Source organism: Capra hircus (genome assembly GCF_001704415.2).
Source record: "Capra hircus breed San Clemente chromosome X unlocalized genomic scaffold, ASM170441v1, whole genome shotgun sequence".
Lineage (NCBI taxonomy): Eukaryota > Metazoa > Chordata > Mammalia > Artiodactyla > Bovidae > Capra > Capra hircus.
This window is the reverse complement of record NW_017189516.1, coordinates 32,417,276-32,438,221: the sequence shown is the minus strand read 5'-3', so window position 1 is coordinate 32,438,221 and position 20,946 is coordinate 32,417,276. Positions and strand designations below refer to the sequence as shown.

The 20,946-nt window shown below is 41.0% G+C and overlaps 1 protein-coding gene across 1 annotated transcript in view; it reads left to right on the top strand.

Moving 5' to 3' along the window:
* Positions 1-20,660, top strand: part of OTC (ornithine carbamoyltransferase) — a gene marked incomplete at its 5' end in the record, with an annotated part of 42,794 nt that extends 22,134 nt beyond the window's left edge. Inside the window, 5 exon segments of the mRNA NM_001285729.1 lie at positions 1,059-1,181; positions 8,049-8,102; positions 8,183-8,332; positions 10,895-11,032; positions 20,466-20,660. Of these exon segments, the coding sequence (NP_001272658.1) occupies positions 1,059-1,181; positions 8,049-8,102; positions 8,183-8,332; positions 10,895-11,032; positions 20,466-20,525 (525 nt within the window).
* Between the last annotated feature and the right edge of the window lie 286 nt (positions 20,661-20,946).

The following is a 20,946-nucleotide window of genomic DNA, read 5'->3' as shown; positions in this document are numbered from 1 at the left end:
TGCTCAAAGTAGGAGTTGAATGAATAAACAGCAGCTTGTTAAGAGCATGGAATTTAAATCAGATGGACCTGGATTTACATCCTAGCTTAGCCACTTAACTAATTTGTGATCTCCAAATTAGTTAGCCTTTCTCTTTTAAAAATCTTAAAATCTTCACACTTACATTTAAATCTCTTTACATTTGTAAATATATAAATGTATACAATATATGAAACTTACAGACACTTCAAGAAAAGTAAAATAAACACCCATGTGCCCATTATGCAGTTTTGGCAAATCTTACTTTAGAATTTTTTGTTTTTAAATAAAATATTACAGGGACTTCCCTGGTCGTCTGGTAGTTAAGACTCCAGGGTTCCACTGCAGGGGGTGCAGGTTCAATCCCTGGTCAGGGAACTAAGATCCTGCAATCCCATGCAGTGTGGCCAAAAAATATTACGGGTAGATTTGAAGTCCACTGTGTAACTATCTTTGATCCCATTTCCTCCAACCCCTCAAAGACATTTTATCCTGGTGTTTGTATTTATGATTTCCAAGCATGTGTTCATACTTTAACTGTCCATGTCAATATCCATAAGAAATCAAGTATATTAACGGTTTTTCAGCTATATAAACAGGAACATTCTCAATACCCATGCTATATTGTTCTAGGTGCATTCTATTTCCCCTTTCTTATTCTAACAAGTATAAGCTTCATAAAAGCAGAGAGTTTTGTCTCCTTTGTTCATTGTTATATCTCCAGGGCCAAGGACAGTGTCTGGACATGGATGGTTCTCAATTTGTTGAATGAAAGAACAAATATATGAACATATGAATCTTCATATGTTCATATGATGTCTTGGCTTAAGATATTAGGATATTTTTTTGGTTATTAGGACTTCTTTTTGGTGATTGTACCTTCATGTTATCAAATTGCTCTGTATAATGCAAAAAAAAAAAAAAGTAGTTTCTTCATTCCAACAAAGATGTGGACTGTTTCTTTTATAGTAACTCTAATAATTGTTTCACAGAAGTGGATTTCCTCCTGGATGTAATTTCCTCCATCCTTTGCCTTTCAGGAACACTATGGCTCTCTGAAAGGCCTTACCCTCAGCTGGATTGGGGATGGGAATAACATCCTGCATTCCATCATGATGAGTGCGGCTAAATTCGGGATGCACCTTCAGGTGGCTACCCCAAAGGTAGGGAAACTTTCTGCCTTGAAACTAACCCCCCTTGGAAATCATTCCCAGATACAATCACCTAGTGAAAAACAGACCTCTCTTCCATTCAAGGAGAGCACAGTTGAGGCCACAAAATTTAGGTTATGTCGCTATTCCTACTATTGTAGCTATCCAGCCTCTTAGCGTCCAATTTCCCATCTCTACAAAAAGAGATAATCATGGCTGATGCCTTTCATCTTGTGAGTTTCTGTGTTAAAAGCATGTCTGAATTATCCCTTTGAATGCCCTGAAACCAGCCATTATGATAACTGGCTTTCTTGTGTATTGCTACCACAAAGGCTGAAGAATATAATGAAATCCAGACAGGCTAGAAATCTCAAGGCATGGGGAAGATGCTGTCATTGTTCAAATATTACAGTTTGGTGAAAACAAATTCAATCAAATGTGGACACAGTGATGACGTCTGCATCAGCTTAGTGCTTCAAAACTCAAATCCAAGGGTCCTTCAGCCTTTTAAATCTGAATCCTGGCTGTGAAGCTGACCTACCCTCCTTCCTATCCTGCTGTTAATCTCTCACAGGACGTATGGGAACGGGAACAGGCCTTCTTTTATAGGTCCAAAGTAACCCTTTTGATATACAAGAAACTAGTAATAATTGTTGTCTGTGGGAAATGAAGCTGGGAGGTTCAAGGTTAGAGGTAGGAGGGAGACTTTATTTCTGCAATATATCCTTTTATATGGTTTAAATTTCTTAACATGTAAATGTTTTACGTACATGATTACATAAGTCCATAAATAAATACACTAAAATTAAAAAGTGCAGATCCTCCTAGGAGAAGCCCTATGTTACAAAACTCCCAGCTTCGAGTATAGGATTAATAGATGCAAACTAGTATATATAGGATGGCTACACAATAAGGTCCTACTGTACAGCACAAGGAAATATATTCGCTACCCTGTGATAAACCAGAATGGAAAAGAGTATGTATATTATATGTTTACATATATGCATGTATGTTCTTTTTATATATAATGGAGTCTTCTTCCTGTGCAGCAGAAATTAACACACTGTAAATCAACTAAACTTCAAAAACATTTTAAAAAAGATACTCCTAGCCTCATACAGAATGAGTAGGCCTTTTAGAGGATAAAAACTAATCCTACAAGTGACCCATACACGAATCAGTTCTGAGCTATCCCCACAGAACCTTTTACATAACCCATCTCTACTAAGTTCTTTTCTTTGTTATGTTTCTATTAGTTATGATTTCTGATCAGGAGTCTTTTGGAAGGAAAATGCCCCTAAATAGAAGACATTGCAGAAACAAAGGACAGAACTGACCTTTCCGTTAAGGGACGATGATTTATAATATTGTGCACCAGTGTGTTTCTGGCTGAGCATGCGTTTGCTCTCAGTGGTCACTGCCATAGTTCACTCTGATAATCTAAGACATTGAGAGGTGAGTGTGTGAGGCCTAAAACTCACTCTCTGGTTCTGCTTCTTGAGTTTAAGATTGACTAAGGGATTTCTAGGGACATGGGACTATCAGTGCTAAAACCAGGAAGGCCACAGGCAAACTAGAGTGATCTGGTCACCCAAATGTCATGTCAGGCACAGTGCTTCAGGCTGATCCAACAAGTGAGCTCTGGAGTGTTGCCCCAACCTGAGACAGGGAGGATGGGCTTTTATCCTTGGAACCAGTCATTGGTCAAGGGCAGCATGGAGAGGTGGGTGGTGAATCCTCTGGCACTTCTTTTTCTTTGTTTTTTACTAGCTTCAGATTTTATCTTTGAATTCTTTTTTTTTAATAATTGGAAGATAATTGCTTTACAGTATGGGCTGGCTTCTGCCATACAACAATGTGAATCAGCCACAAGTACACATATGTTCCCCTCCCTCCTGAACCTCACCCCCCACCCCATCCCACCCCTCTAGGTTGTCACAGAGCATCAGGCTGAGCTCCCTGTGCCCATACAGCAGCTTCCCACTTTAGCAGGAAGAGCAGCTGGGGAGTCAGAGGGCCATCCTAAAGAAGAGCTGAGTGTTAGGTATTAAAAGCACACTGATGGGGACTTCCCTGGTGGCCAGTGGTTAAGAATCTGCCTGCCAATACAGGGGACTCAGGTTCGATCCCTGGTCGGGGAAGATCCACGTGCCACTGAGCAACTAAGCCCATGAGCTGCAACTACTGAAGCCCATGCTCTAGAAGCCTGCACACCACAACTAGAGAGTAGCCCTCACTCATGGCAACTAGAGAAAGGCCTGGTGCAGCAGTGAAGACCCAGCACAGCCAAAACTAAATAAATAAGTATATTTAAAAAGCACACTGAAAAGGGAAGAGGGGGCAAAAGATACAGATCAGGGTCCTCTGAGGGCCTCTGAGTAGAGCACCAGCATTGTCTGCTGCATCCTGCCAAAACCAAATGCAACAAACAAGGCAAAAGAAAATGTCTTCCCCTCGTGTTCTTGCTGAACCACTTCGAGTCAATGTACCCTGCTGCCTTAGTCTCCCAGGACTGCCATAACAAATTCCCACAAACTGGGTGGCTTAAAACAACAGAAATGTATTCTCTCACAGCTCTGGAAGCTAGCAGTCCAAAATCCAAGTGTTGGCAGGACAACACCCCGCCGCCACCACCACCACCACCACACACACACACACACACACATGCGCGCGCGCGCGCACACACACACACACACACACACACACAATGCCTCTAGGGGAGGATCCTTCCCTGTCTCTTTCTCACTTCCGGTAACTTCAGGCATTCCTTGCCTTGTGGCTGCATCACTCCAGTCTCTGCCTCCGTCCTTCCTTTATTCCCATTTTCTCTGTCCACATGTTCCTCTTCTTATGAGGATAGCAGTTATATTAAACTTCAGCTAAGCTCAGTCGCTCAGTCGTGTCTGACTCTTTGCGACCCCATGAATCGCAGCACGCCAGACCTCCCTGTCTATCACCAACTCCCAGAGCTTACACAAACTCATGTCCATCGAGTCAGTGATGCCATCCAATCATCTCATCCTCGGTCGTCCCCTTCTCCTCCTGCCTTCAATCTTTCCCAGCATCAGGGTCTTATCCAATGAGTCAGTTCTTCGCATCAGGTGGCCAAAGTATTGGAGTTTCAGCTTCAGCATCAGTCTTTCCAATGAATATTCAGGACTGATTTCCTTTAGGATGGATTGATTGGATCTCCTTGCAGTCCAAGGGACTCTCAAGAGATCTTCTCTAACACCACAGTTAAAAAGCATCAGTTCTTCGGCGCTCAGCTTTCTTTTTGGTCCAACTCTCACATTCATGCATGAATACTGGAAAAACCATAGCTTTGACTAGATGGACCTTTGTTGGCAAAGTAATGTCTCTGCTTTTTAATATGCTGTCTAGGTTGGTCATAGCTTTTCTTCCAAGGAATAAGCATCTTTTAATTTTATGGCTGCAGTCACCATCTGCAGCGATTTTGGAGCCCAGTATGACCTCCTTTTAACTAAGTATATCTGCAAAGACCCTACTTCTAAAAAAAGGTCACATTCTAGGACTGGTGGTCCAATGGTTAAGAATCCACCTAGTAGTGCAGGGTATGTGGGTTTGATCCCTGGTCAGGGAACTAAGATTCCACATGCCTTGGAGCAAATAAGCCTCTACTAGTGAGCCCACATGCTCTGGAGCCCGCATACCACAACTATAGAGACTGTGGCCTGCAATAAAAGATCTCACATACTGAAACTAAGATCCTGAGTATGCAACTAAGACCTGACACAGCCAAATAAACAAATATATGTTTAAAAGGTCACATTCTGAGGTTCTGGTGGGGAATAAATGTTTGGAAGACATTCTTCTACCTAATACACTTGCCATAGAAGAAATGCCAGGTAGGCAGCATAGGGTGTCACCCTATTTTATAGAGTAAACTTTGGGTACTCAGAGAGCTAACTCTTATAAGAGAGAATTCACTCTCATTCAGCAAACACTGAGATAAAAGGTCAGATTTGACATGTGAATAAGGTAGTTCTTCATTTTATGGGAAAACTTAGCACACTCTTACTGCAAATCTAGTCTGAGGAAGGGCTCTATATTAATGCAAACAATTTTACAGATAAAATATATATTCACAATGATTGTTCCCTGCTATAAGGTTTTTTTTGGAAAGGTTTTATTCTGTTGGGGAAATACATGATTTAAACATTTTATTGCATGTCCAAGATGTTTTATTAACATCAAAGGGAAAACTTCCAATGTTACAGAGTAATTTCAGTATTGTTCTTATGCAGAAACTCATTTAAATGATAACAAGTACTAAAACCTGGTTAAATCTGGGTGGAAGTAAGAGTTTTCAAAAGTCTTCTGGATAGTCTGAAGTGTAGAAGGTGCTCCATCAATTTATAAGTAGACCCTTTTCCTTTAAAGATAAATCTAGCAGGTTTATTATAAATTTAAGAATCACTGAAAAATTTCCAAGGCCATAATTAATCTATTTCCCCATCCTTCAACCAAGAATAACTTACATGTTTGAGAAAACATAATTTTGTCCTGGATTGTAAAGTTATTCCATAAACTATTGATGGTAATGATTTTAACATTGTTCTAAGTGAGTATTTAGACTGAACTAGGTCTGTTAATCACCTTCATCTGGTTTTAAGATTTATGTCAAAGCCAATGAGTGATTTAGTACTGAAAGCTTAGCTGTGAGTAAAGAATTCCTCTTTGTATTCTCAGTCATGGCCCAATGCATGCAAGGTTGGGTGATTTTGTAATTTCCAAACCACTCTGTTGGTTCTCTAAGTACTTATTGATTCCTTCTCTAAGAATGATTATACTTGGAAGTATAAAACCTGTTTTCCAGAGGGAAGGCTGGATTTTCAGGGCAGGAGGTACCTGGGGTAAGAGCCAAGCCTCTTCATTTATGTTTACCAGTATGAATGGTCACAACATGAGTTGCTAAATTAGCAAGCCTTTATTAATTACCTTCCCCAAATATAGATAAACAAAGCTCCAGAATTTATGGCTATTGAGGGTGATAAAGCTGCAAAAAGATCTGCAGGAATCATCACCATCTGATAGCTTCTATCCTCAAGAATTTTTTTATTGAGAGAAGGAACTATGATAGATAAACATGTGTAAATAAACACAATTTCCAATGAATAAACCTGAACATCCCTGCTGTGGGCTGAGCTTCCTGAGAAGCAGACTCTGACACAGAGTTCAGCCTGCAGGTTGTTGATGACGGTGTGCCCTTGAGAAGGGAGGGGAAGGAAACAGGAGAAGTCAAACTGATGCAGGCTCGAGAGCAGCCTCAGCTGACCTGATAGAGAATTCTAGATCTGAGATGGTCATTTAAGGGTTGTTGCAGGTTGGGAGGAGGGAGTCAAGTTTTCATGTCCCCCTGTCAATCAGTCTCAGAATGCAGGTGGCCTTGGAAGGGTATGCGACCTTGGGTGCGTCAGCTCTCTGCAGCTGTGCCAGTGCCCAACTAGGGCTGACAGCTGAAAGCCACCTTCCAGGGCATGCGCAGCAGCTGGAGCACAAGTCCATTATTCATGAAGGGGATCTGGGTGGCTTACCACACCCATTGCTGTGCCCTGCTGAGAGTTTATAAAAAGAGGCATAAATCAATTCTAAGAATTCAGGAAAACGAGAAAGATGGGGAAGATGAGAATAATGATGATGTTTTGACTGACGAGCCTTCCACTTGGAGGGTCTGGAGGTGGGGCTGGCCCAGGGTTTTGACAAAGGAGGAGCTGACATGTTCCAATAAAGACGCCCAGGAAGGGACAGAGGGGGGAGTGTTCAAGGGTGAAAGGCTGTGACGGCAGCAAAGGGCAAGATGTGTACAAGTATGACAATTAGATTGGCTTTCCTGCAGCAAGATGTTGAGAAAAATTAAAAGAGACAGAAGCAAGAGATGTCGGCGGGAAGGCTTGATACCCTTAATCAGCTTCGACTTATGGAACAAGTGGTAAACATTGAAGGCTTCGGAGATTATTCATGCTGCTGTGTATGGTGCACACTGGAGGCTGAGGATGGAAGAAGACGGGCTACCTGTGGGGTCTAGAAGAGTTGCGGGGACTTCAGCTGTTTCCACAGCATCCCCTCAGCTAAAGTTGAGACCAGAGTGAGCGAGCAAGGTACCTAGGGTGCAAAATTCATGCTTGCACGACTGTCAGTGAGTGCCTCACTCAAGTCCTGACCCTGCCCTCACCAAACAAACCCAAACACATATATTTCAACAAAAAACAGTATATTTGCTATGCAAAGGCCATTTCAAAGCCAGCTCCCTGCCTGCAGAACACTGGCTGGTGAGACTAAGATGTGTGCGTGGGCTCTTAATATTCAGCTGAGACGCTGAGGGAAGGTTTCTCTGAGGAGGAAACATTTGAGCTGAGAGCATTGAGACCTGAAAGCTTTATCCACATGGAGTGGGTGGGGAAAAGCATTTCAGACCAAAGGAAAACAGAACATTAAAAAAAAAAAAAAACAGCTTGTAGAAAGACTCTGAGACAAAAATGCAGTAAGTTGTAGGCTTATGTATACAATCCTCTTAAACTATTAGAGGAACAACAAAAGGTGCTACCAAGAGCTGGAAAGCACCACACCCCGTTTATCTTTAGGACTAAAGAGGTCAAAAATAATCGAAGCAAAATGGGGCAACTGATTACCTTTGTAAATTCCCAAAAGCACTCTTAAGCTTTGAAATTCTAGATGTCAACATCATATTCTACTGAACATGGGGAGTAGGCATGTTCAGTAGGTTGGGCTACGACTTAAAGCAGAAACAGGAAAGACAGCAGGACTATTGTTGAAAGTGATGCATATATAAGAAGGCATATATAATTAAAAAAAACACACACACACACACCAAATAACAGTTAATTCTTTCCCCTGCAGGGTTATGAGCCGGATCCCAGTATAACCAGGTTGGCGGAGCAGTATGCCAAGGAGGTATGCTCCTTATATGTAAAGGTGTCATTGTCTTTCCCTGTCTCATGAAGTTCTTTAACCAGCTTGCTTGTGTATGCCAGAATGGTACCAAGCTGTCGCTGACAAATGATCCATTGGAAGCAGCTTGTGGAGGCAATGTATTAATTACAGACACTTGGATAAGCATGGGACAAGAAGAGGAGAAGAAAAAGCGGCTCCAGGCTTTCCAAGGTTACCAGGTTACAATGAAGGTACAAATTGATGCCTCTCTGAAGGTTCATTAATCCCATTCATAAAGGCCAGAATCAGCTAATCACTCAATCACTTTTGGGAGAGCAGACCGTCCCTTCCTTCCTTATCAAGGACACGCTGATTGTACCCCTCCACCCCCCCACACCCCCCACCCCCCACACCTCCTCCCCCCGCCCCGCCGCCCTGTGATTTCTTTCCTCCTAAAGATGAGCTCTGCCCTTTGGAAAGACACTTTTGTCCAGGATGAAGGAATTGAAACCCAGGCAGAAGAGAGAAGCAAGCCTTTCCCTCTCGCAACAGCAGAGGCATCAGAATACTTGATGATCTGTTTAGATATACTAGGCAACTTCTGTTGCAAGCAGTTTCTTTTGATTTCTGCTCTAAGAAAAGCCCCATAGTTCTGTACTTCAGGCTAGCCCTTGCCTCTATTTTCCAAGGACTCAAGTCGTTTAGTTTTGCTAACTGCCTCCAGGGCACTCCCAGGGGAATTCCATCTATTCTGATGCTTTTCCTTAAGCTCTGAAGCATGGCTTGTCAACCTTGAGCGTGACTGAGAATTGACTGGAGTTGTTAATACATAGCTGGCAGGACCCCCCTTCTCCAGGGATTCTAAATCAGTAGGTCAGGGGTGGGACCCAAGAATTTGCATTTCTGCCAAGTTCCCAGGTGGTGCAATACTGCTGCCCCAGGATCAAGCTTTGAGAACCACTGTTCTGCAGGAATATCCTAAAAGTCAGGTGTACATTGGGATTCTGTCTGCAGAGCAACTCTTTTGTTTGGTGGAGAAAGGGATTAAGCAATTGCAATAGATGTTTTATTGATAAAATATTTAAAATATAAATACAAGCCTCTTATTTATACATGACAACAGAATGAAGTTAGAAAAATAAAGTGAAAATGTATTTGCCCTAGCCCCTTAACAGTGACTATTCCCAGAGGTAGCCAGTGTTAACAATTTGATGTGTCTCTTTGCAGACCTTTTCTGTGTATTTACATATTCCTATACACACCCACACCCACACCTCTACACCTCTAATGATTTATCATAAATGGTAGATTAGACACATTATTCTGACTTACTTTTTCCACTTAACAAATCTTAGATTTTCTTGTCTATTCATTTAGATATCCTTCCTTCTCTCTGACTGCATAGAATTCCAAGTGTATGAGTGGGCCTTATATTATCTGCTTCCTGTCAAAAAATCAGGCTATTTCCAATTATCCCAATTGCAAACAATGCTGCAGATCCTCATATATATATTTCTTTGTGCAGGTATTATAGAGAATAGAATTCTTTTAGGGAGAAGAATTTCTGGGTGAAGTAGTATATACTTTTTAAAATAAGAGAAATGCTGCTAAACTGCCCATCCAAAAAGAATTGACAATTTATAACTTCCTTCCACACTCTCTCCATTTATTTGCTATTTACATTTGTAACTTTAAAAAATCTGTATCTCAAGCTTTTTAAAATTTGTGTTTCTTTTACTGCTAATGAAGTTAAACATCTTTGAATGTTTTTTGGCCATTTCCATATGTTTTTCTATAAACTGCTATCATAGTCTTTAATATTATATCATATCATATTCTTTGCCCATTTTCTATAGCTTTTTTTTTTAACAAAAAAAAAGGTTTAGCACAAAGGCAGTAATTTTGAGGGAAGAATTTATGAGGGAATATAGTTTTGAATCTGTAAGTAAACAATGAAAATGGATGGGAAAATGTAATTTTTAGGAATTAACTGTTAGAGAAAATTAAAATTGTTAGAACATTTACATGAAGAATGAATCACCTAGTGTATAGTGCCCATAATCCTGTTTAATGCACTATCTCAGAGCTCTTTTTCAACATTGTTTTAACTAGTAATTAAATTTGCTTCAAGTGCTAAAAACCATAATTTGGAGACAGGCTAAAAAATATAATACAATCATGTAAAGGCAACCTTTAATATATTGGGTTGGCCAAAAATTCATTTTGGTTTTTCTGTACCATCTTATGGAAAAACCCAAATGAGCTTCTTGGCAAACCCAATACGTTGGGGTATAATTGATGATTTTTGCTCTCATCCGCATCTTACCCTAGTAGAATTCTTTACTGAAAGGTCCACTATCTCACAGAAAACTGAGTTAGCGGTTTTATTTGGAGTGGTGATCTTCCGAATTAACAGAATGACTAGAAAGTTTCTTAAGCTGAAAGTATAAACATTTCTGCTGGGTGCCTTGAGCTGAAAGCCCCAGTCTGCCCCCTTTTCTCTCCCTTTGCATGGACCTTTGAGCTTCCTGGTGGCTCAGACTATAAAAAGGCTGCCTGCAGTGCGGGAGATCTGGGTTCGATCCCTGGATCAGAAAGATCCCCTGGAGAAGGAAATGGCAACCCACTCCAGTATCCTTGCCTGGGAAATCCCATGGACAGAGGAGCCTGGCGGGCTACAGTCCATGGAGTCACAAAGGGTCGGACACAACCGAGTGACTTCACTTGACTCCAGGCCAGAGACGCTGACTCTGAAGAAGACAAATGTGATAGCTACAGATCAAAACACAGTCTTATCTCCATCTCTTCTGTAGACTGCTAAAGTTGCTGCCCCTGACTGGACATTTTTACACTGCTTGCCCAGAAAGCCAGAAGAAGTGGACGATGAAGTGTTTTATTCTCCACGATCTCTTGTATTCCCAGAGGCCGAAAACAGAAAGTGGACAATCATGGTAAGCAAGAAATGGGGATTGGAGGATGGGGAGTTCTCTGTGTGGACCCAACTTGGTCATTCATGCCTTTTGGTAAACAATAAGCAGCTGGTATTACCCATATACATTACTTGCTCATATGATATCTATTTTTTTCCAGAAAGTTTGCAATATATCATTAGTGCTTAAAGTATGTATAGTGTATTTTTAATGGAGTAAGACTGACCCCCATGTAAATATACCTATTTTAATAAAAATTCTTACCATTGTTGATCAGCCTGAACACTAGCCACCATTGCCTGTCAACCCTTATAGGTTGTATAATTCTTATACAATAATTTTATAATCCCCTTGTTAATGTTTACAGAAGTCCCTAATTCAGTGTCTGGCACAAAATGGGCATTCAAAGAAATCTTATTTCCTTCCTCCTCTCTTTCTTCCCTTCTATCATTGCCTAGGTAATTGTTTGGTTCTCTACTGGCTTTAGACAGTAGAGAAACATTGTTCTTAGGTATAGAACATTATCAAAATTGCAGCAAGACTAATCTTAAAAATTATTAGTCCCTTTAACAAAATGCCACTTGTTTATCTTCACCACCACTATTCTTGGAAACATTAACCTCACATCTCTGCTTTACAATGTCTCAAATACCATGCTTTTCTCTGGAAAATGGAACACTCCAGGGCCATAATTTAGTACCACCATTTTGGTGATTTAACTGATCTCCATTACTATATCAGCTAGGGTCTTACTGGAAAACAAAAAAATCTACTTCGGGTAGAGAAATAAAAAGAAATTTGTTAAAAGACATTAGGCACTTCCCAGAATGATTCATTATTGTATATCACATATTCAGAAACACAGGCAGGAAAACTGCCCAACAACACTGTGCTTCTTTTGTAACCAAAACACCACTGACACAGCCTCCCATAGCCTGGTACCTAATGCCCTGGAAACTAAATGCCAGATAACCCATTATAGCTTCCATGGAGGAGAAAATGGCAAGTGGCTCCAGTATTCTTGCCTGGGAAATCCCATAGACAGAGGAGCCTGGCGGGGAGCCTGGCGTGCCATGGTACAGGGGATCGCAAAGATTCAGACACGACTGAACACACACATAAACAAAACATTTAGTATGTTATCTAATACACTGTAAATATTGTTATTATAATTATCATCACCACTGTCATCTTCTGATAGTTGTTGATCTAATGCAGAGATTTGAGCTCCAGTATGGCTTCCCTGCTGGCTCAGCTGGTAAAGAATCCACCTACAATATGGGAGACCTGGGTTCAATCCCTGGGTTGGGAAGATCCCCGGGAGAAGGGAACGGTTACCCACTCCAGTATTCTTGCCTGGATAATTCCATGGACAGAGGAGCCTGGCAGGCTACAGTCCATGGTTGCAAAGAGTCAGACACGACTGAGTGACTTTCACACACACTCATGACTCCCTTTGCAACGAAAAGTGGTATATCAGGCCCAAGTTGTCATATCTAATAAGAGGAATGACTTTTTCTTTTTTTACTGTACCTTTCAGCTTACAGCCTCAGGACACTCACTTTGGCCAAAATGGCAATTATCATGTCAGTTAGACCAGTGCCTCTAAAGATTTTGATCCATCTGAATCACCTAGGGACTTGTTAAGTGCAAATTTGGATTTGGTCTGAGATGTGGCCCAAGATTCAGCATTTCTAATAAGCAACCAGGTAATGAATATGCTGCTGTCCTGCAGACCACATTTTGAATAGCAAAGATCCAGATGCAAAAAAAAAAAAAAGTGAGCTCTCCAACCATATACCTCAGAAAGAAACATAGCAATGAATTTTCCTCAAGCTCTACTCTTAATCAGAAGATGACGGCAAAGACAAAGATAGATCAACCCAAATCTGTTAAAATAGATTCTTTTGTAGAAATTCAGGGGCCGGAAGGGTGACTAAAAGTAAATTTTCTAAGGTATAATTATGAAGATGCTCTGTACTTCTGAATTTTTAAAGAGCTTGTTATGCACTTGTGTATATATATATTATACACACACACACACATATATATACACGCATATTCACAGTGAAGTCTTATGCCCACCCATTTTCCACCATCTAAGTCCTACCACCCTCTCTCCATCTCCCACCTTCCTGAGGTATCCACTTCCCCTAATGGGTTCAGTTCAGTTCAGTCACTCAGTCGTGTCCGACTCTTTGCGACCCCATGAATCATAGCACGCCAGACCTCCCTGTCCATCACCAACTCCTGGAGTTCACTCAGATTCACATCCATCGAGTCAGTGATGCCATTCGGCCATCTCATCCTCTGTCGTCCCCTTCTCCTCCTGTCCCCAATCCCTCCCAGCATCAGTCTTTTCCAATGAGTCAACTCTTCACATGAGGTGGCCAAAGTACTGGAGTTTCAGCTTTAGCATCATTCCTTCCAAAGAAATCCCAGGGCTGATCTCCTTCAGAATGGACTGGTTGGATCTCTTTGCAGTCCAAGGGACTCTCAAGAGTCTTCTCCAACACCACAGTTCAAAAGCATCAAATCTTCCACACTCAGCCTTCTTCACAGTCCAACTCTCACATCCATTCATGACTACCAGAAAAACCATAGCTTTGACTAGATGGACCTTTGTTGGCAAACTAATGTCTCTGCTTTTGAATATGCTATCTAGGTTGGTCATAACTTTTCTTCCAAGGAGTAAGCATCTTTTAATTTCATGGCTACAATCACCATCTGCTAAATATATTAAAAAAATAAGATGCACAGCCATATTAAAATGAAAGTAAAGAATCTAAAATAGAAAGAATGCTTGACTGGGAGTGAGAAGACTTGAATTCTGTAACTGTCTTTGATACTAGTCAGCCATATCATTTTGGCTCTGTGACCTCTCTGGGTCTCAGTTTCCTTCCACATAAAATAAGTAGGTTGAGCTATCTAGATGGCAAATGACTTTTAATCTTAGGTCCTCAATCTCATCAACGGGCTACATGGAGTCCTATGTTCAAAAGCTTCTAAGCCTGCCTGTGGTCTCGGAAGGAAAGAGTGACATAACTGACTAGTGATACCTGACATGGATTTTGGAAGGGGGTTGGTAACGCACATGCTGTGCTCTTTATGTCTCCAAACCGGATGATGTGGACGTCCCACTGAGTTAAGTTCATTTCAGCAACCATGTACTGAGTATCTACTGTGTGCCAGGTTCTCTGCCAGGCACTGCAGATTAAGAAAAAAAGAATATTATTCAGTCTCCGCACAGTCTGTACAATTCACAGAAGCATGGCATTTTCAAGCGGGATGAGACCTTACAGATTACCTAGTCTAAATTCCTATTTTATAGGCAAAGAAATTATTCTTAGATGGCTTATTTAGAATGGCATTTAGGCTCAGCACTGCTCTGCTAGATTCTTCTGGAATGTTCTAAAGATACAATACCTGTTTTCCTCTAGAATCTCCCTATCCAACACAGTAGCCACTAGGGGCATGTGGCTATTTAAATTTAGACTTCAGCTAACTAACTGGAGAAGGAAAGAGTACCCCACTCCAGTATTCTTGTCTGGAGAATTCCATGGACAGAGGAGCCTGGCAGGCTACAGTCCATGTGGTTGCAAACAGTCAAACACAACTGAGCAACCAAACAACAAAAATGAACTAAAAGATAATAAAATATAAGATTCAATTCCTCAGACATACTAACCACATTTTAAGTGTTCAGTAGTCACAGAGGGCTGGTGGCTCTACACTATTTCTATTTGACAGCATAGACAGGGAATGTTTCCATCATGACAGAAAGTCCGACTGGGCAGCACTACTGTCTGAAGGGTGATTTCCACACACACAGTTTCATTTACAGTCAGGATAGAATAAGGAAGGAGAGACACCATCCAGCCTCAAGTTCTGAGGTGCCCGTAATGACTAATGTAATATCTAAATAGGTGAAGGGCTTGTTCTAAAAGCACATAATGTTTTTAAAGCAAACGTGTACTCATTCAGCACTCACACTAGCTTTTTAAGGCCTTCATACTGGGAGATTTCCAGCAGTGCTTTTCAGAACATTCTGGTAATCACATCATTCTCTCCATAGTGCACAGGCCTTTGGATCTCTTTGTTTAAAAAAAAAAAAGAAAACAACACACACACACACACACACACACACACACCCCTTCTCCTCACCACAAAGCTTGCTTTTATATTTTTCAATAATTACTAAGGCTACAGGACTCATGAAACGTGAGGTGGGTTTCTTCCTCTGCCTACAAATTTTACTGTGGAGCTAAAGAAACCTAAAGGGACCCTGCAAAAAATCTGCCACTTCAAAGTACTACTATCAGGATGACCTTTAGATATACAACGCCATTGCAATGCAGTTCACAGTATTCTACCATCTCTTCTCTCCAAGTGAGGGGTGCCAGATAAAATGCAGGATACCCAGCTACAGTGGAGTTTCAAATGTGGTGTGGTGTTTAGACAATCTATTAAGACAATAAATAATTGTTTAGTATAGACATGTCCTAAGGGCTTTCTTCACAGCTCAGTCGGTAAAGAATTTGCCTGCAATGCAGGAGACCTAGGTTCAATACCTGGGTCAGGAAGATCCCCTGGAGAAAGAAATGGCACCCCACTCCAGTATTCTTGCCTGGAGAACCCCATGGACAGAGGAGCCTGGCGGGCTACAGTCCCTGGGGTCGCAAGAGTCAGACACGACTTAGCGACTAAACACCACCACCAGTAGACATGTCCTATGTAATATTTAGGGCTTCCCTGGTGGCTCAGAGGTTAAAGCGTCTGCCTGCAATGCAGGAGACCTGGGTTCGATCCCTGGGTGGGGAAGATCCCCTGGAGAAGGAAATGGCACCCCGCTCCAGTATTCTTGCCTGGAGAATCCCATGGACAGAGGAGCCTGGTGGGCTACAGTCCATGGGGTCACAAGAATTGGACACGACTTAGCGACTAAACCCCACCACCAATAGACATGTCCTATGTAATATTTGGAACATTCTTATAGTTTAAGAAAAATTGTTGTTGACCTGAAATGCCTTCTTATGTATGTGTGTAAATATGTATGTCTGTATCTAACTAAATCTGGCAGCAGCTCTACTCATAATTAACTTTCTAAGATTTAATATTTGAAAATAAATTTGACATATGCTATGACCATTAAAAACAAAACCAAACCTAAGAGGTGATCCCAGGAGCCCATAAAAAAGCTTAAAGTATTTTACTGGAAGATGTTCTTATCCTAGTGTTTGACCTTTCTGTCTTCTTCCTGTCATTCAGATCTCAACTTAAATGTCACTCTTTAACAAGATTTTCCCTGTCCACCCTCTCTAAGTGGTTCCCCAACCTCCTTTATCCTGTTTTTTTCTTTTTTTGTAATTTTTTAATGACATTTATCACTCCTTGATATTTTATTTTTCATTTGTTACCTGTCCTCTCCCTATAATGATATGTGCTCAATAATTTTTGTAGTCTGAAGGCAATACAGAATACTGTTTAGTTTTCAAACATGGGCTTTGGAAATCAAGTTAAAATTCTGGCTCTCTGTGTGGTCTTGGGAAAGTATCATAACTCCTCTAAGTCCAGTTTATTCATATGGAAATGGTGGTCAAGGAATAGGACAGGCAGGTACACATCCATGCCTCACTCACCACTCAGGAAATACCTGTGCTTCAGTCTGCTCATCTGTATTTCCTATCTCTTCGTACCTCACACAGTAGAAAAGGATATTACATAGTCTGGTCAAAAAGCAACAGCACTCAGACATAAAAAGGAATGAATCTGAGTCATTTGTACTGATGTGGATAAACCCAGAGCCTGTTGTACAAAGTGAAGTAAGTTAGAAAGAGAAAAACAAGTATCATATATTAATGCATCTATATGGAATCTAGAAACACGGTACTGATGAACCTATTTGCATGACAGGAATAGAGATGCAGATGCAGAGAACGGACTTGTGGACGCAGGGAAGAGGGGTGGATGAACTGAGAAAGTAGCACTGACATACATACACTACCGTGTGTAAAACACACGGCCAGTGGGAAGCTGCTGCAGAGCACAGGGAGCTCAGCTTGGTGTTCTGCGAGACCTAGAGGGGTGGCATTGGCAAGGGGTGTGGGAGGGAGGCTCAAGAGGGAGGGGATATATGTATGCTTAGAGCTGATTCACTTTGTTTTACAGCAGAAGCCAATACAACATTGTAAAGCAATTATATTTCAATGAAAATAAAATAAAAGGAAGAGGAAACAAAACAAAACAAAATAAAAGCAAGAGCAAGTACCTGAAAGGCAGTAAAACTACCTCTTAAGAGTGGAGTCAGAGAAACTTGGGTCCAAACCCAGTTCTGTGTTGTTTCCAGGCTTGAGTTTCTCATCTGGAAGTGATAATAGTAGAGATTCCCTTAGAAGGTTGGTGTGTTACATGAGCTAATTTACAAACACTTCTCTCTACCTGACTGCAGTACCTAGCACAGTGATAATATCAGCAACAGTGATGACAACAAATGTTGATGGTAAGACACTTAGTCTGGTACATAGTAAGCACTCAGTCAGCATTTGTTGTCATCACTGTTTCTGATATTATTACGATTGTTGTGATTTTAGAAGCTGGGAAGAGTAAAAGTGAAAATTCCTCTTTGCTGCTGATGGCCTGATGGGAAGCTGTACTCTAGCTTATAAATATTCTTTTAGGAGAATCCAGATTCAGAAAGACATTATTCATTAACCTTAATAATTTGCATCTAATTTATTCTAAACTTTTCTAGGTTACAAGTATCCAAACCACAGTGCAAACACAAGGATGGGAGGAATTCTATTTCTCCACAACCAGCCAATAGGCTGTCAGTTCAGTTCAGTCGCTCAGTTGTGTCCGACTCTTTGCAACCCCATGAATCGCAGCACGCCAGGCCTCCCTGTCCATCACCAACTCCCGGAGTTCACCCAAACTCATATCCATCAAGTTGGTGATGCCATCCAGCCATCTCATCCTCTATCGTCCCCTTCTCCTCCTGCCCTCAATCTTTCCCAGCATCAGGGTCTTTTCCAGCGAGTCAGCTCTTCACATCAGATGGCCAAAGGATTGGAGTTTCAGCTTCAACATCAGTCCTTCCAATGAACACCCAGGACTGATCTCCTTTAGGATGGACTGGTTGAATCTCCTTGCAGTCCAAGGGACTCGCAAGAGTCTTCTCCAACACCACAGTTCAAAAGCATTAATTATTCTGCGCTCAGCTTTCTTTATAGTCCAACTCTCACATCCATACATGACCACTGGAAAAACTATAGCCTTGACTAGAAGGACCTTTGTTGGCAAAGTAATGTCTCTGCTTTTAAAAATTTGTTTATATTTTGTTGTTTTTTAATTAACATGATTAAAAGTGACAGCATATTTTATTATCTTAGATACCTATTTGTGTGGGTATATATATATATATATATACACATACATATATATACACATATGCATATATACATATACATATATATGTGTGTGTATATATGTGTGTATATATATATACCATCTGAGCCACTTTTTAATATGCTGTTTAGGTTGGTCATAACTTTCCTTCCAAGGAGGTAGTGTCTTTAATTTCATGGCTGCAATCACCACCCACAGTGATTTTGGAGCCCAGAAAAATAGTCAGCCACTGTTTCCACTGTTTCCCCATCTATTTGCCCTGAAGTGATGGGACTAGATGACATGATCTTAGTTTTCTAAATGTTGAGCTTTAAGCCAACTTTTACACTCTGCTCTTTCACTTTCATCAAGAGGCTCTTTAGTTCTTCTTTGCTTTCTGCCATAAGGGTGGTGTCATTTGCATATCTGAGGTTATTGATATTTCTCCTGGCAATCTTAATTCCAGCTTGTCCTTCCTCCAGTCCAGCGTTTCTCATGATGTACTCTGCATATAAGTTAAATAAGCAGGGTGACAATATACAGCCTTGATGTACTCCTTTTCCTATTTGGAACCAGTCTGTTGTTCCATGTCCAGTTCTAACTGTTGCTTCGTAACCTGCATATAGGTTTCTCAAGAGGCAGGTCAAGTGGTCTGGTATTCCCATCTCTTTCAGAATTTTCCACAGTTTATTGTGGTCCACACAGTCAAAGGCTTTGGCATAGTCAATAAAGCAGAAGTGGATGTTTTTCTGGAACTCTGGCTTTTTCAATGATCCAGGAGTTGGTGGCAATTTGATCTCTGGTTCCTCTGCCTTTTCTAAAACCAGCTTGAACATCTGGAAGTTCACGGTTCACATATTGCTGAAGCCTGGCTTGGAGAATGTTGAGCATTACTTTACTAATGTGTGAGATGAGTGCAAGTGTGCGGTAGTTTGAGCATTCTTTGGCATTGCCTTTCTTTGGGATTGGAATGAAAACAGAGCTTTTCCAGTCCTGTGGCCACTGCTGAGTTTTCCAAATTTGCTGGCATATTGAGTGCAGCACTTTCACAACATCATCTTCCAGGATTGGAAATAGCTCCACTGGAATTCCATCACCTCCCCCAGCTTTGTTCATAGTGATGCTTTCTAAGGCCCACTTGACTTCACATTCCAGGATGTCTGGCTCTAGGTAAGTGATCATACCATTGTGATTATCTGGGTCATGAAGATCTCTTTTGTTCTTCTGTGTATTCTTGCCACCTCTTCTTAATAGCTTCTGCTTCTGTTAGGTCCCTACCATTTATGTCCTTTATTGAGCCCACTTTGCATTAAATGTTCCCTTGGTATCTCTAATTTTCTTGAAGTGATCTCTAGTCTTCCCCATTCTGTTGTTTTCTTCTATTTCTTTGCATTGATCACTGAGGAAGGCTTTCTTATCTCTCCTTGCTATTCTTTGGTACTCTGCATTCAAATGGGTATATCTTTCCTTTCTCCTTTGCTTTTCGCTTCCCTTTTTTCACAGCTATTTGTAAGGCATCCTCAGACAGCCATTTTTCTTTTTTGTATTTCTTTTGCTTGGGGATGGTCTTGATTCCTGTCTCCTGTGCAATGTCACAAACCTCCATCCATAGTCCATCAGGTACTCTGTCTATCAGATCTAGTCCCTTAAATCTATTTCTCACTTCCACTGTATGGTCATAAGGGATTTGATTTAGGTCATACCTGAATGGTCTAGCGGTTTTCTCCACTTTCTTCAATTTCAGTGAGTAGGCTTCACTTAAGACTAGAAAAGCCAGTCATGGCTACCGCCCTGGTACCTCCATTTGGCTCTCACCCGCACTGGTCCTGGAATGAGGCCCAAAATAGCATGATGTTTGTGTATATATTTGGGTCATCATGATCCTTCATGAGCTCCCTTAATAAAAATAAGTATTAGTTTGGAAGCGACCCTTTATCATTTCCTTAGGAAAACGCATGTCTGCCATAGATCTTCAAAGCTGTAACCCAGATCCTCTTCCATAGGTCCCTAAGTAGGATCTTGCTAATATTTACCCATTTCTTTCTTTCTCTTTCTCTGTGTGTCATTCCAGGCTGTCATGGTATCCCTGCTGACAGATTATTCGCCTCAGCTCCAGAAGCCAAAGTTTTGATGCATTGATGCTTCTCAAGAGAGAAACCATGTTCTTCAGGAACAGAATGAGTCAGTTTATGAGCGAAGGAGAAGAGAAGAGAACAAATCACAGAAATAAAGAAATTCTAACACATGGTATAGGTGAATGGTATGATATTGCTTTGCCACTGTGAAACCTTCCTGAAGCTCCTAATTTCAGTGCTGATGCACTGTAACATGTGGCTTAACTTGGTTTAAACTTTCTAATTCACAATTTCTGAGTTACATTTGGGTACGATATTAATAAGCATACACACTTGCTTCAACTAAACATAAAATACTGTGTTCATAACACTTAATGCCTATGCCATTACAAGTAATCTATGCTTATTGCTCTAATAAATTATCACCCGCGCTAATTTATAAGTAAACATTTACCAGGAAGTAGCTGCTGGCAGACC